Genomic DNA, 16,800 nt, shown 5'->3' on the forward strand with positions numbered 1-16,800 from the left:
AAAGAGCTATGTAGAAGGGAGGCAATTCTTTCTAAAAATCATCCTAGATGGACAGCGTGGCGCTGCAGTGGAAGGTGTTCGGATGTGAAGGAGGGAAATGAATCCTTACGTAACCTGTGGGAGAGGTTAGGGGGTAACATATCTTTCCTCTGACGTCCGGCATCAACCTTAACCACTTGCAGTCCTTCGCGAGAAGCAGCACGCACTCTTCATTGGCTGCAACTTGGCAGTTCCAGCGCATAGCACAGATGCCTGTTGTATTGCCTCAAGTTTACATGGAGCATCAAGTTTTTTTAAAAAATGAAATCATTATAAATTCTGGCAGTTTTTATGGTATAATTAAAATGTCTAACAGGATACCTCTGGGAAACTAAATGCAGTTTTACTATTTATAGAGCCAGCCGAGGTAGTGTTTCTTGCCAACTTTCATATCTTATGACCTATAAATTGCTCTTAATAGCTAATCTGTCATCTCAGCTTCTCATACAAGAAAGCTTGTTTCCTTATTAATCTGTTAATTTGCATCTGCAAAGGACATTTACAAATTCTTGGTTTGAAAACATTGCTGTATTAATGCTGGGCATTATAAATAATTTATCACCTGTGATAGCAACTCTTAGGTCTAGGTAATAGATCTTTCTGACATTGTGTTATTCTTCCAACCCTAATATAATTTTGATAAAAATAATTATTATGAAAGCTTCTCTGGCCCCGCAGTGTTAGAAAAGGCTGACAGATTGCTGTGGAGAAGCTCTAACAATCACTAACCGCTCTCTGAGCTCAGAGTAATAGATTCAAACCAACCATTTCCACCATGGGATAGTATATAATAGCAAGAATTCAGAGAGGCACAAATCACTCTTTTACCTTTTCAGAAACAACTGCAGAGTAGTCCTCCAACCCTAGCTTTAGGCATTGGGACAAATTAGTTAGATTGATTATAATAAAGCTGGCATCAATAATGGAGCATGAACAACACAAAAATGATTTAAGAATACTAAAGACTGTATAATTACAACTTCCCTGTTTGTGGGGTATTTAAGTCTCTTTAGGTTGTGGCTGTGAGTTCACAATTCTTAGAGATCCCGTTTCGGGAAGCTTCCTCCCTACCAAGAGCTCTAATATTTAAACATTTTGTTTGTGTTTTGTTGATTTGTTGTTTTTTCTATTTTAATCCAAAAAGGATTTGTGAGAGGTGGACACAAAACATAAATGGGAAGAAATCAGAGTAATGAGAGCGTTAGGGTTATATCATAAGGCTGAAGCCAGGGCGGAGTCTGCACATACCGTGGTATTCTATCTGCCTGTTAAAGGGAGGCTTTGCATCTCAAGCCACAAGCTTCCTGGTAATCCAACCAAAAAGGTAAATTTGACCACTTATAAGAATCACAGTTGTTTTTTTAAGCTAAACCCATAGCTGCTGCTTGGTAGAAGCATTAAAATCTGAAAGAAATTTTTCCATTGCTCCTTATAAAGATTGGGTGATATCATGGACAATGTCCTCAATAATATAGATAATAATTTCTTTTGATTATTTTTGTCTGGTCAGTTTTGTGTGACTCAAGTAACTTTAGATGTTCATGACTATCATTTAACTTTTACACAGACTTACTCTCTCAGCTCAGTTGCTGGTTAAGGGTAGATTTTCAAGCTACAGTATACTCATTAAGTAGAGAGTGTGTCATTTCAGACTGTAGGAAGTGTACAGACCCCACAGAACATGATTCAGTCTTCTGTTTCTGTAGGTTTATATGGGGGTGGCTATTAATTCCCTCTAAATAGGCCTGCACTTTGGGTAAAGTATTACCAGGTAGACAGTTGCCTCTGGGTTATGGAAGCTTTTAAGGAATAGCTAAGTTCTGATTTTAGTACCTAATTCTTCTCAAATTTAGTTTTTCTATAAAAATGTCTAAAATTTCATCATCCATAAGCCTATGGTAATTGGTAAATGCCTAAAATTTAATCATCCAGAAACATGGTAATTTAAATAATTGAATGACTAGGTAGTGTTAGCTATAACTATGATGACTGGAGCATGAAAATTAGTAATTTATGCTGAGTAGTGTGTTGATAAGGCTAGTCCAGGTTATGCTGCAATAACACTAAATCCCCAAAATCTCAGTGGCTTAAAACCACAAAGATTTATTTCTCATGCCCACTGTATATTCATTATGGGTCAGCCGGGGCTCTGTGCCATATTGCCAAGATTGTCGCTTGAAGTTCAATTATGGTGAAACAGTGTGTGGCAAAGAGAAGAGAGAATGTGGTGAAGCATGCCCTGGTGCCTCACACCTCACCTGGATGTGATTACATTTATCGGCCAAAGAAGGTCACATTGCCACTCACACCTGACTTCATGCAGTCAGGGATGTGCAGTCTTACTTACTTGGAAGGCGAGAAGCTAGAATAGTCGTGAACAGCCCCAAAGATGACATTAAATATCATTGGTGCTTAAAATAGATCTTACTGTATTCTAACTAGTCATTATTTTAGTTAGGCATTGTGTTGCTGTTGGTACTACTGATCTCCCTTCTTTTCATCTATTTTGTGGAAATACATGCAAGTACAGATCTGATCCTGTCAGGCCCCTACTTAAACCTGCGACCCTTATTGCCCCCGGGCAGCTGTAACTCCCTCAACAGAGGCTAAACTCTGTATAGTCAAATGAGCAGGAGAGCTAGGGTCTGATGTATGTGGATGTGAACCTGGCTTTGCTGTTAAGCGTGTATTTTCAGACATGGAACTTTATCACTTGGAGTCTAGTTTTATCTCACAAATGTATATAAAAATAATAACACACATGTAAAGTATTGTTATAAGGATCAAATGAAACAACAAACATGAAAAATGCTTTAGATTTTACAAATCGATGGACAAGCAGAACTTATCCAAACCTACCTTTCAGACTCCCTCTAGCCACTACCCCTATTCCCAGGTCTGAATGGCTTCTCGTCATCCTTCATGCTTTGCTCATGCTCAAGAATTACCTACTCCTCAAATGAGGAAAACTCTAATTTATTTATTTTTTAATTGATAGACTGCATTTTTTTAAAGATTTTATTTATTTATTTGAGACAGAGAGAATGAGAGAGACAGCGAGCACATGAGAGGGGGGAGGGTCAGAGGGAGAAGCAGACTCCCTGCCGAGCAGGGAGCCCGATGCGGGACTCGATCCAGGGACTCTAGGATCATGACCTGAGCCGAAGGCAGTCGCCCAACCAACTGAGCCACCCAGGCGCCCCGATAGACTGCATTTTTTAAGAGCAGGTTTAGATTTACAGAAAATTGAGCAGATAGTACAGAGAGATGCCACACGCCCTCTTTCCTTCTCCACTTAGTTTCCTTCACTATTAACATCTGTGTTAGTGTGATACATTTGTTACAATTGACAAACCAATATTGATACACTGTTACTAGCTGAAATTCATAGTTTACATAGTTTACATTAGGGTTCACTGTGATGGGCAACCCATGGGTTTTGCCAGATGCATAATGTCATGTGTCCACCTTTTAGGTATCATGCAGAATAGTTTCACTGTCCTAAAAATCCCCTGTACTCCGCTTATTTACCCTTTCCCTGCAACCTCTGACTTTTTTGCTTTCTCTGTAGTTTTACCTTTTACAAAATGACAATAGTTGGGATCATACAGTATGTAGCCTTTTCAGACTGGCTTCTTTCATTAGCAGTGTACAATTAAGCATTCCTTTTTTTTTTTTTTTAAGATTTATTTATTTATTTTGAGAGAGTGAGAATGAGAGAGAGAGAGAGAGTACATGAGAGGGGGCAGGGTCAGAGGGAGAAGCAGGCTCGTCGCTGAGCAGGGAGCCCGATGCGGGACTCGATCCCGGGACTCCAGGATCATGACCCGAGCCGAAGGCAGTCGCTTAACCAACTGAGCCGCCCAGGCGCCCGTATGTCTCTTTGTGGCTCCATCATTTCTTTTCAGCACTGAATAATATTCCACTGTAAGAATGTACCAGTGTGGGCACCTGGGTGGCTCAGTTGGTTAAGCGACTGCCTTTGGATCAGGTCATGATCCTGGAGTCCCAGGATCGAGTCCCACATTGGGCTCCCTGCTCAGCAGAGAGACTGCTTCTCCCCCTGACCCTCTTCCCTCTTGTGCTCTCTATCATTCTCTCTCTCTCAAATAAATAAATAAAATCTTAAAAAAAAGAAAGAATGTACCAGCATTTAGGCATTCACCTATTGGAAGACATCTTGGTTACTTCCAGTTTTAGCAATTATGAATTCATGTGCAGGTTTTTATGTGGACATAGGTTTTATTTTTATTTATTTATTTTTTAAGATTTTATTTATTTGAGAGAGAGAGGGATAGAGCACAAGCAGGGGGAGCAGCAGAGAGAGAGGGAGAAGCAGGCTCCCCACTGAGCAGGGAGCCCGATGCGGGGCTCGATCCCAGGACCCCGGGATCATGACCTGGGCTGAAGGCAGATGCTCAACTGACAGCCACCCAGGCGCCCCTGGATATAGGTTTTAATTTCATTAGGGTAAATACATGGGAGCATGATTGCTGAATCATATGATAAGAATATGTTTAGTTTTGTAGGAAACTGCCCATCTATCTTCCAAAGTGGCTATCCCATTGTGTATCCCCACCAACAAAGAAATGAGAGTTTCTGTTGCTCCACATCCTCACCAGCATTTGGTGTTGTCAGTTTTTTGGATTTTAGTTATTCTAATAGGTATATAGTGCTATCTCATTGTGTTAATTTTCAACTCCCTGATGACATATGATGTGAAGAATCTTTTCATATGCTTATTTACCATCAGCATATTTTCTCTGGTAAGATGTCTGCTCACATATTTTGCCCGTTTTAAAATTGGGCTGGGGCACCTGGTGGCTCAGTCAGTTAAGCATCTGCCTTCGGCTCAGGTCATGATCCCAGTATTCTGGGATCGAGCCCCATATCGGGCTCCCTGCTTGGCAGGAAGCCTGCTTCTCCCTCTCCCACTCCCACTGCTTGTGTTCCCTCTCTCACTGTCTCTCTCTCTCTGTCAAATAAATAAGTAAAATCTTTAAAAAAATAAAACAAATAAAATTAGTTTTTTTATTGTTGAGCTTTAATGGTTTTTTTCATATTTTAGATACAAGTTTTTTATCAGATATGTGTTTTGCAAATATTTTCTCCCAGCCTGTGACTTGTCTTTTCATTCTTTTAATAGTGTCTTTTGCAGAGCAGTTTTTAATTTAAATAAAGTCCAACTTACCAATTTTTTTATGGGTCATGCCTTTAGTCTTATATCTAAAAACTCATTGCCAAGCCCTACATCCCATAGATTTTCTCTTCTGTTATCTTCTAGGAGTTTTATAGTCCTGTGTTTTACATTTAGGTCTGTGATCTATTTCAAGTCAACTTGTGTGAAAGATGTAAAGTCTGAGTCTAGATTCACTTTTTTGCATGTGGATGTCCAGTTGTTCCAGCACCCTTTATTGAAAAGACTGTCCTTTCTGCATTGAATTACCTTTGCTTCTTTGTCAAAAATTAGTTGACTGTGTTTGTGTCAGTCTAGAGATTTTTCATGAATGAATGAACAAATGAACAAACCAACTAACAGACCCAAAACACTCCAATGTCTGTGTAAGCTTTGACCACTTGAAGTCAAGTGCTTTTCCCAACATTAGGTGTTGCATATTCCAATAATTCTAGACTGCTCCTGGGTGAAGAGTGAATTTTCTTACGCCTACATTTGCAGAAGAATACTATGAGTAATATGCTTCAGTATAGGAAGATGATTACACATCCTACCATCATCAGTGGGGTGAGCCTTTTGTATTGTCTTTTTAGTTCTGGTGACATAACCTCATGTTCTATTTTCTGGTCATTTTCTTTTTTTATTTTTAAAGATTTTATTAATTTGTCAGAGAGAGAGAGCACAAGCATGGGGAGCAGCAAGCAGAGGGAGAAGCAGACTCCCTGCTGAGCAGGGAGTTGGATGCAGGACTCCACCCCAGGACCCTGGGATCATGACCTGAGCGGGAGGCAGACGCTTAACCGACTAAGCCACCCAGGTGTCCCTTCTGGTCATTTTCTACCACATCTTTAAAATTTTTATTTAGTACTCACCACACTGGAAGTTATGAATAGTCCCATTTTATAGATGAGGAAACTGAGGCTCAAAGACGTCACATAACTTGTGCGGTATCACAGTTTGTCACTGAACCTGTGCATGCCTGATATGAGATTCTGTCCCTATTCTTCTACATCCCTCTGCCTCTTGGGTTGTAAGTGGTGAACCCAGGACCTTGGGTTTGTGGGCACTGAACTGGCAGGGAATACAAGGTGCATATGGATTTAGAAGAAAAACCATACTTCTGGTACTAGCTGGTATATTTCCCTTTTTAAAAAACTATCCAAAATTAGTCAGCCAGCAGTTATATTGAATATTCTCTGCATGTGGAGTTAATCCCCCCACAAAATATACCCTTATGAAAAATACATACAGTGGGGGGAGGGAACATGCTAGATGTGAAGGAAAACATGTTTATGTCTTTAATCATTAATGGTAGTGTTATCAATGTGGTTATCGTTTGAGTAATTTAAACTTTCTCTATTTTATGTCTCAAACTAAAAGTCCTTAAAGGTGGTTTGGAAAGGTATGAGCAAATTTCCTTCTTTAGTTGCATGAAGCTGACTTGTCAGATGCAGTTCTGTAAATATTCAGGTCACAGAGCAAAGGGTGATGACTCCTGTGTGCTAAGTCTGCAGCTGGATATCATGCTTTGGCAAGAACCGTTGTAATTTATATCCTGTAAAAAGAGAAAAGTATTGTCTTATCCCAACCAGATAGTTTGTTAGCATAACTGTTTGTGTGCGTTTTAGTATTCAAATACAGATGTTCCAAAATGTTTCCACTGTGGGAAGCAGCTGCTGCTATTCTAGCACAAAAATCTCAAAGAGATTAATATACAAAGGCAGCAGTGAACCTTAGTGGCAAATGTAGCATCTGCTTGAGGTGGGGCCTGTGATTCCCCATAGATAGTGGGTCTTCAGATTCTCGTTAACAGCCTGAAACCATGTTTCAGATCTAAGCTGATTCTACAGGAACAGGAACAAAGACAAGTGATTAATTTGTAATTCACTTAGCTGATAAATATCATCACATGTTATTTGCCCAAGGGCTGTAAAATACTGGACTTCATTTCCTGTGGCAACTGATAGGAATATAGTTGCATGGTCATAATGACTGATGGGTTCAGTTGCCATTACTAGCTTCTGCTAGGTACCAGAGCTCAGCCCAGCCAGCTGGCAGTCATAAGACATCCATCCACACCTTAGAGATGCATTCCCTGAGAACCTGATGGTTTATGCAGGACTCTCCAATACACTGCTTCATCTGATCCCATCCTCGCCCTGGGAAGTGTGTGTGCTGTCTTTATCAGTACAATTTACATATAAAGGAAACACGGCAAAGAAGTGGAGTAACTTATCAGGGCTATACAGCCAAGGCTTCTGACTCTAAATCCTGTTCCATTCTTACACTACATCTCTAATGTAGAGCTGCCTCTCTAATTTCAGAGGCTATGATGTGTGCTTCATAAATTCTTTTGTCTAGAGATGCTGGTTTCCAGGACACCTGCCTTGAAGAGTCACAGTGAGACAGCACTGCCTAGTAACCGGACGGTGCCAGGGAAGAGCGAATACAGTAGTCCTTCCCTCTTTTTTCCCATACCCCAGAGGGGAAATGCCCCAGCACTCCCTTTCCTTATGTTCAGAGAACTGCAGCAGTTGAGCTTCTGTGTCTCCCTGGCATTTAGAGAAATGAAGAATCGAAGCAGAAGATCCCACGGCTGTCATTTGGAGTTGCCATAAACCAGAAGTCCCTAAGAACAGTGACGCCTGGCGTGCTGTGCCTGCCCCAGGCCTTATAAATCCATCCCCTGCAGTGTTCAAGGGCTCATTGCCTCCAACCATATCTATGGTTTGAAATTATCTAGTGAATTATTTATGTTTATACATTTGACAGAGGCTCATGGCTGGAGTTTGAAAACACTCAATTCCTGGTGCACTACTGGGATCTAGAAATGTCTGTCTGGAAAACCAAGGCTCAGGGAAGTGAAGTTTCTAAAGGCCCCATAGCTGGTAAAGGGCAGTGCAGTATTGAATCAAGTGTGTCTGATTTTAAGTTACGCTAGCTCCATGATGAGAGATCTGTGTGCAACAAAGATTTGTGTGTGGGGTTTGTGGACTGTATCCTGCTACTTAGCCAGGCGTGGGTGGAGAACCCCAGAGAGGAAGGTGGGAGGGCCAATTATAGAAGTAGGGGAAAGAGGCGGGGTCCCTGGGAAAAGGAGATTGTTGGGGAGGGGGAGGGGAATTGTGAGCAGGACAAAGGCTTGTATACGATGTGCTGACGTGCAGTTCTAACCTCTGGTCCCAGAGAGGCTCCTGAAGTGGGAACCAGAGACCAGTACACATCCAAGTGGCGTACTCTTTGATGACATGGTTGTTGCTTCTGCCACAGTCACACTGATGCAGCACTCTGGCTTTTATGGACTCGTTTCTGCTCTTCTCTACTCAGAAAAAACAAAAAAGTAAATTTCTAAGTATTTATTTCTCCTCTGTTTTCCTAAATCTTTTTGTTGAAACGTCTGTGAAATGATAGAAGCAACTTAAGGGGCATCTGGGTGGCTCAGTCAGTTAAGCGTCAGACTCTTGATCATGGCTCAAGTCTCGATCTCAGGGTCATGAGTTCAAGCCCTGCATTGGGCTCCACGCTTGGCATGAAGCCTACTTTAAGAAGGGGGGGGGCAGGGCACTGGGGTGGCTCATTCGGTTAAGCAGCTGCCTTCAGTTCACGTTAAGATCTCGGGGCCTGGGATCAAGCCTTGAGTTGGGCTTCCTACTCAGCGGGGAGCCTGCTTCTCCCTCCCCCTCTACCCCTCCTCCACTTGTGTGCTCTCTCTCAAATAAATAAATAAAGTCTTTCCAAAAAAATGCAACTTAAAATGATATGGAGCCCTTTGCAAATACACAAGTTGCAAAACATCATAAAGATGATCAGTGTTTCAGTTATTTTGATCAAGAACTGCTATTTCGCAGGCAAAGAAATAGGGTAGTAAATCACTCACATCTATAAAATATTAATAAAAGTGTTCTGAAGTGCACAGACATAGAACACATCTCATAAAGAAATGCCCTTACCCCAGGTGGGACAGTCTTCCCTCATTGTTATTCCCCAGCCTGGAGGCCCTTGTGAAAATCACTTGCCTTCCTGTGACAGAGCTCACCCTTTGTTCTGCCAGGATCACATGCTCATGTTGGGAAGAGGGATCATCGTGAAGAAAAGGGGATACATGGCTAGAGCTGTGGGCGCAATATGAAGGTTGGAAAGGGTGGGGAAGCCTGCAACTTGTAGAATCAAAAGGTGGGTGGGGGATGGGTTAAACATTTGATGGAGACTTGTGATGAGCACCTGCTGTTGTATGGAAGTGTAGAATCACTAAATTCTACACCTGAAACTAATATTACACTGTATGTTAACTAACTGGAATTTGAATAAAAACTTATTTAACAAAACAAAACGCAAAAGGAGGTTAGAAAAAGCTGAGGGTAGCATCCCTTTTATGTCTCTGCAAAAGCGTTAGAAACTAGACTAGAATCTAAGACTAAATGCAGTTGCGGAAGATTCCAGAACCCATGTAAGTCTTTTGTTAATTTTGGTGTCCCTGTTTGATTCACTATACCAACATACAGTCCTTTTCATTAAAACCTTTACGACAAAAAGGGCTTACCTACTTTTCTTTACACAAGAACTGTATGCAGTGGCAAGCTTTGTGAGGGGACGACAGTGCTTCTCTGCACAGTGGCCAGGGTCAGAAGAGCCTCTAGGCAAGAGGAGTAAAGCTGGAAGAGCCTGGGTGGCTCAGTCAGTTAAACGTCTGCCTTCTGCTCAGGTCATGAGCTCCACATTGGGCTCCCTGCTCAGTGGGGAGTCTGTTTCTCCCTCCGCCCCTCCCCCTGCTGTGCATGCGTGCATTCTCTCAAGTAAATAAACTCTTTAAAAAAATAAAAAGTCTGAAGAGCCAAATGGGCCTGAAAACAGGTGGTGAAGCCCAGTAGGAGCACCCCATTCAGAAGAGGTGTAGGTTGGAACCAACCATTGTTTTCCTCTGGGGTTTATCCAAATCTAAACCCTCCACAGTAATCAGCACTGATGAAGTCACATTGAGGGAACACAGATAAGAGAACGGGACCCGGCAGTCACAAAACTGACCCAGTCAGGGTCCTGAGTCACAAAATTACCAGTCGTCATTCTAAACATCTCCCTTACCATTAATCTATCCATTTACTTTGGGAGAAAACACGCCTAGAGAAATGCCCCGGAGTGCAAAGACCGAACATGGATTTCTCATGAATTCCTATGCTCTATTATATGTAGTAATTAATTCTGGTTTTCTTCAACATTTTCTTATATTACAGAGGTTAATGGCTATTAACGGAGATATAGCATGATACTAGAAATGTCAACAAGTCTTTAAACTAAAACGAAGGTTATATGGAACACAGCCTGTTTCTACGAGATTAGGTACTGAAAGTTACTGATTAAATTACCATTGTCTTTTATTAGGAACTTGCTGTTTGGATGGGCTCTTTTTCCGTTCTGCACAGGTCTGCGAACCACTGATAGAAACACCATTAGGCACTGAGTTGGATGGTTACAGGCACACCCTGAACCCTAACCCTGAGTTGGATGGTTACAGGCAAAGCCAAAGCCATTTTTCTGATGCGCTTTCGTTTCTCTGCCTTATCCTTTCTCCCCAGGCAGCTTCATCAGCCCTGAGCAGTCTGGGCCACGTGTACACAGCCATTGGAGACTACCCCAATGCACTGGCCAGTCACAAACAGTGTGTTCTTCTTGCCAAGCAATCCAAAGATGAGCTTTCTGAGGCACGAGAACTCGGCAACATGGGAGCTGTGTATATTGCCATGGGTGACTTTGAGAATGCTGTGCAGTGCCACGAGCAGCATCTGAAGATAGCCAAGGATCTGGGGAACAAGCGAGAAGAGGCCCGGGCCTACAGCAACCTGGGCAGTGCCTATCACTACAGGAGGAACTTTGACAAGGCCATGTCTTACCACAACTACGTGCTGGAGCTGGCACAGGAACTAACGGAGAAGGCCATTGAGATGCGGGCCTACGCTGGCCTGGGCCACGCTGCCAGGTGCATGCAGGACCTGGAGCGGGCTAAACAGTACCACGAGCAGCAGCTGGGCATTGCTGAGGATCTCAAGGACCGGGCTGCGGAGGGACGAGCGTCCTCCAATCTGGGTAAGGACAGGATGGCTTGCAAGATTCAGGGTCAATGCCCCGGGCCAGAAATAGCCGAGGGAGCCCACGGTCTTTTACAGGAATCTGTGTGTTTGTGTTCAAAAGCATCTATGCATTGTGTGTGATGTATGTTTCCTTCAGGTAGATTTCCTTGGAGCCTGCCTGCTCTAAATCCCATGATCCTTCCTGCCATCACAGTGCTGCAAGGATTAGGATTCTGAACTACTGGAAAAACAGAACACCCCAACGTTGTAATCTGTTTAGAGAGAAGAGCAACCAGATTTATCTAATTAGAGAGAAAGGGAATGAAATGAGGATATAAAAGCTATGTTTGGTGTAAATGAAAGAGAAGTTGCTAGGAAGTCATCAGTGGAAGGGAATCTGAGAAGAATTTTGTTTAAAGGGATTTCTTTACTTGGTGACTTTAATGCCACAGGAAGTGTATTTTTTCCTCAAAAGTATGTGTATTCACAAATGACACTGTTAGTTTTGGTATAAAGGCAAAATTCCTTTTTGGAAGATCTATTTAAATAAGCTAGATTTGCAGTCACTGTTTGATAGAACTTGGTTACAATGAAGACATTTATAAATTTGGGGGAATTTATAGGTAATGGTAAGAGACAATAAGTATTGGTCCCTGGCTCCTTTTTAGAAGATGTTGTTATCTTGATTCTACTCGAACAGATGTGGGTACACAATGGAAGGAACAGATGTGTTTGGAAGTAGAAGCAGAACTCATCGCTGAGCCCCATTGTCTGTGCTGTGTGCACATGGACTCAGGACAGGGAGAGGACAAGGAGAGGTAACCTCCTTGATATCAGTGTATGCTTCTTGGATATTAGTAGCAGCAGAATGTATAATTCAGCTCCCTTTTCTTATGTGACCTACAAAACTGAGGCACCCCCTTCTCCGTTTATATAATTTTAGCACTACTCCTCCCTCCCCTCTACCCTCTGCTCATTGTAACCAGATGTTTCATGAATACAGTTGTTAGAAAAAGTCTGGCAAATCCCTGGAGATAACTCTGAAGATGGTAACGAAATCAAAATGACAGTCTAGAGAGTCTGATAAGAACCATAGGAATAAGCTCTTGGCATTGTATATTCATTCAACAAATTACAAGTATTTATTGAATCATTACTATGTGCTGAATCCTGGAATAGTTGCCCTAAAGGATAGAGATTTAAGAAAAAAACATCTTTGCCCTCAAAGAGCTTATAATTTAGTTGGGAAAATGAGACTTAATACATAGGACAACAGTGGCCTCCCTGCAAGACAGTATTAGTGATGTGGTGTTGCCATGAAATTCCAAGAAGAGAGACCCTGAGAGCTGGGACTAGCCTGGGAAGCTTCTTGGAGGAGGCTAGACCCACTTAGACCTTGAAGAATAGGTGGGATTTGGCCAGGAATGAGATGGCATTGATGGGGAGGGATATGTGAAAGAATGGGTTGGCGTATCTGTGGGATGGTGGAGTGATACCCTTCAGGACTGTACTAGAAGATGGCAAATTAGTATGAAAACCAGGCAAGAGATATGCTAGCAGAAACTCCTGAAGGTTTTGAAATATAGGAGTAAGAGGAGAGATCGGATATTTAAGGAAGACAAGTCAAACAGTGGCACATAGGATAGATCAGAGGGCTTGGAACCTGGGAAGAAGACCATGCACATTGGACCATTCAGATTTTCTTTATCATCTTGTGTCAGTTTTGATAAGTTGTATTTTCCAGAGATTTTGCTCATTTCATCTAAGTGTTGAATTTAGTGGCATAAAGTTATTTATAATATTTTCTTATTTTCCTTTTAATGCTTGTAGGATATCTAGTGACATCTTTCAACTTTGTTACTGGTAGTTTGTATTTTGTACCTGCAAACCACCCCACCCCCTGTTTCTGAATCATTCTACATAGAGATTTGTCAGTTTTCTTGATCTTTTTAAAGACCAATTTTTGCTTTTGTTAATTTTTTTTATGGCTTGTCTCATTTCTATTTCACTTATTTCCAGTCTCATTTTTATCATTTTCTTCTTGCTACTTACTTTGGGTTCTCTTGCTAGCTTCTCAAATCAAACCTCAGGTCATTAATTTTAGACCTTTCTTCTTTCTAATACAAGCGTTTGAAAATATAAAATTTTCTCCAAACACTGCTTTACCTGCATCCAATAATTTTTGGTGTATTATGTTTTTATCTTCACTGAGTTTAAAAACATTTTCCAAGATTGTCATGATTTCTCTTTAACTCCTAGAAGGGTTATTTATTTTTAAATATTTTGGATTTTCCTAGATACATTATTGTTATCAAATTCTAGTTTAATTTCACTGTGGTAAGAGAACATACTTTGTAGGATTTCATTGGATGTAATGTCTTACATATGTCAGGTCAAGGTAGTCAATGGTGCTGAATGTTCCAGTCCTTTTTGTCTGTTTTGGTTTTTTTGTCTCTGTGTTTTGTCAGTTGCTAAGAAGGAGGCTGTTAAATCTCCAACTATTATTGTGGACTTCTCTGTTACTCTGTTTACCTCTGTGAAACATGGTTTCATGAACTTTGAAACTCTGTCATTGGACACATACTCATTTGTGATTTTGTCTTCCTGACAGATTGGTCCTTTTATCATTATGAAATGTTTCTTTTTTGTCATTGGTCATAACTTTTTGTCTTGAAGTCTACTTTATCTGCTACTCCTACCTTCTTATACTTACTGTTTGTGTAGTCCTTTGTTTTCACATCTCTTTACTTTCTGTCTCTCTGTGTCTTTATATTTAGCTTGTTAACTGCAGATAACATCTAGTTCATTTTGCTTTTAAAAATTTTTTTATTGTTATGTTAATCACCATACATTACATCATTAGTTTTTGATGTAGGGCTCCATGATTCATTGTTTGTGCATAACACCCAGTGCTCCACGCAGAATGTGCCCTCTTTAATACCCATCACCAGGCTAACCCATCCCCCCACCCTCCTCCCCTCTAGAAAGAACCCTCAGAGAATTTCATCCATTTAACATGTATTGTAATTGTTGGTGGCGTTGTATTTAGGTCTGTTATTTTACTGCTGGTTTTCTGTCTTTCCCTTTTATTTCGTTTTCTATTCTTCCTTTCCTGCCATCTGTGAGTTAATTTAATCATACAGGTTTTATTTTAACTTGTCTACTTGCTTTTTAGCTCTACTTCTTTGCATTATATTTTAGTGGTTGCTCTAGGATTACATTATATTATCCTTAAATTTTCACAGTCTACTTTGAGCTAATATCTTACCACTTCCTTTAAAATGTAAGTGCCTTACAACTTTATAGGTCCATTTATTCCTTACTCCCTGTACTTTGTACTGTAGTCATCACATATATTACTACATCTATATTCTTTTTAAACTTCACAATACAATGTGGGTTTTTTTGTTTTATACAGTTATATTAAAGAATTAAGAGGAAAATGGTTTCTGTTTACCCACTTATTTATCATTTTGGTACTTGCAGTCATTCCTAAAGATCTGAGTCTCCATCTGGTATCATTCATCATCTTCAGCCTAAAGAACTTCATGTAGCATTTCTTGTAATGCGGGTCTGGTGATGAATTCTTTTCATTTTTATTTACTTTAAAACTCTTTACTCACCTTCACTCTTGAAGGATATCTTTGGCGGATACAGAATTCTAGGTTGATGGACTTAAAAGCAGTTTAAAGTAGTCTTTCCAATGTTTCTTGGTCCTTATTATTTTGATAAGTCAGTAGAATTGAAAATCTGTAAGGCATGTGCTAATTCTTTGATTGCTTTCATGATTTTCTCTAACCTTGATTTTCAGCAGTTTAACTGTGATATGCCTAAATGTGGCTTTCTTTGTATTTTCCCTTACTCTGGTACTTTGAGCTTTTGAAGCTGCAGATGTATATCTTTCTCCAAATTTAGGGAATTTTACCCATTATTTTTTCAAATTTTTCTTCTTGCCCATTCCCTCTCTCCTCTATTTATGAGCCTCTGCATTATTTTAGATCTTTTGATATTGTCCTATATATCATTGAGGCTCTGTTCACATTTTAAATCTTTTTTCTCATATTCTTCAGATTTAAAAATTTCTGTTTAAGTTCACCAACTCTTCCTTCTGTCATCTCCAGTCTGCTTTTAAACCCATTCAGTGATGCCAAGCTTGGGATTCCCCAAGACTACTCTTGCTTTGGACATCACCTGTGAACAGGGGTCTCCCAGACCACCCTCAGGTTCAATAATTCACTAGAAGGACTCACAGAATTCACTGAAAGCTGTTATACCCATGGTTATGGTTTATTACAATGAAAGGATACAGATTAAAGTTAGCCAAGGGAAGAGACACATGGCAGGAGAGTTCAAAGAATGAAGCCTTCGGTTGCTTGTCTTCCCCCAGTGGAGTCATGGACAGTGCCTTTCTATACTTCCAAGCAACAATATCGACAATATGCACAGACTGTTATCAGCCAGAGAGGCTCACTTGAGCCTTGGTGTCCAAAGTTTTTATTGGACCTTGGTCACATAGATATGGTTGATCATTTGCATGGGTGACCTTGGTTTCCAGCCCCCACAAAGATTGAGCTGAAAGCCCCCACTGTAAATCACATGGTTAGCCTCAAGAGTTTGGCATAGCTAACACCCTCAGGTAAAACAAAGACACTCTTAGGCAGGGTATTCTGAGGGTTCATAGATTACTTTCCAGAGCTGAGGGCAAAGTCCAGGCCTCTCTTTGGGCAAGGTTAATTGTTTACTGCCTAAGTTAATTTTTATCAGACATACATTGTACTTTTAGCTTTAGAATTTCCAAGTAGTTCTTTTAATTAACATTTTAGTTTTTCTGCTAAGATTTATGTTAGTTTATTCGATACATGTATTTTTTGTTTACGTAGCCAAGCCTACTTTTACAAAAGCTTTTAAAAACTTGTCTCCTAATTCTGTGTGGGTCATCTTAGAGTTAGACTGTATTTTTTAAAAATGCAATGAAGGGAGGCGGAGCAAAATGGCGGAGGAGTAGGAGACCTAGATTTCGTCTGGTCTCAGGAATCCAGCTGAATAGGGATCAAACCATTCTGAACACCTACGAACTCAACAGGAGATCGAACAGGAGAGTAGCAACAACTCTCTGAACAGAGAAGCGACCACTTTCTGGAAGGTAGGGCGTGCGGAGAAGTGAATCCGAGGCGATATTCCGGAGGATAGACGGCGGGGGGAGGGGGCCTCCGTCTGCTGCTTCTGGCAAGTGATAGAGCCGCGGAGCACAAAATCGGACCTTTTAGAAGTTGGCTCGGCGGAGGGACGTCGCTGCAGTGGCTAAGCGGGGGGTGGAATCCTCCCGGGACAGTGTGGTCTCAGGACCCTTGGGGTCACAGAGAGACCAGGGGTGCCTGAGTGCGCCAGAGCTCCCAGGTATCAGAGCAGGGAAGCCGGCTGCAGATACGGAGCAGAGTCGCGGGCTCTCAGCTCGGGGTTGCCATAAACTGTGATCTGCGGCCCAGTCGGGGCACGGCTCCCCCAGCAGGGACCCAACAAGCA

General features: G+C 41.2%; 1 protein-coding gene across 1 annotated transcript in view; it reads left to right on the forward strand.

Moving 5' to 3' along the window:
- TTC28 (tetratricopeptide repeat domain 28) overlaps positions 1 to 16,800 on the forward strand; it is a 605,079-nt gene that overhangs the window by 409,436 nt on the left and 178,843 nt on the right. Inside the window, exon 6 of the mRNA XM_088019406.1 lies at positions 10,786 to 11,293. Coding sequence (XP_087875532.1) covers positions 10,786 to 11,293 — 508 coding nt within the window. The remainder of the gene's footprint in view (positions 1 to 10,785; positions 11,294 to 16,800) is intronic.

The sequence above is a fragment of the Eumetopias jubatus genome, unplaced genomic scaffold (genome assembly GCF_037043125.1).
Source record: "Eumetopias jubatus isolate StellerSeaLion01/CBP00866 unplaced genomic scaffold, mEumJub1_p1.0 scaffold_16, whole genome shotgun sequence".
Taxonomy (NCBI): Eukaryota; Metazoa; Chordata; class Mammalia; order Carnivora; family Otariidae; genus Eumetopias; species Eumetopias jubatus.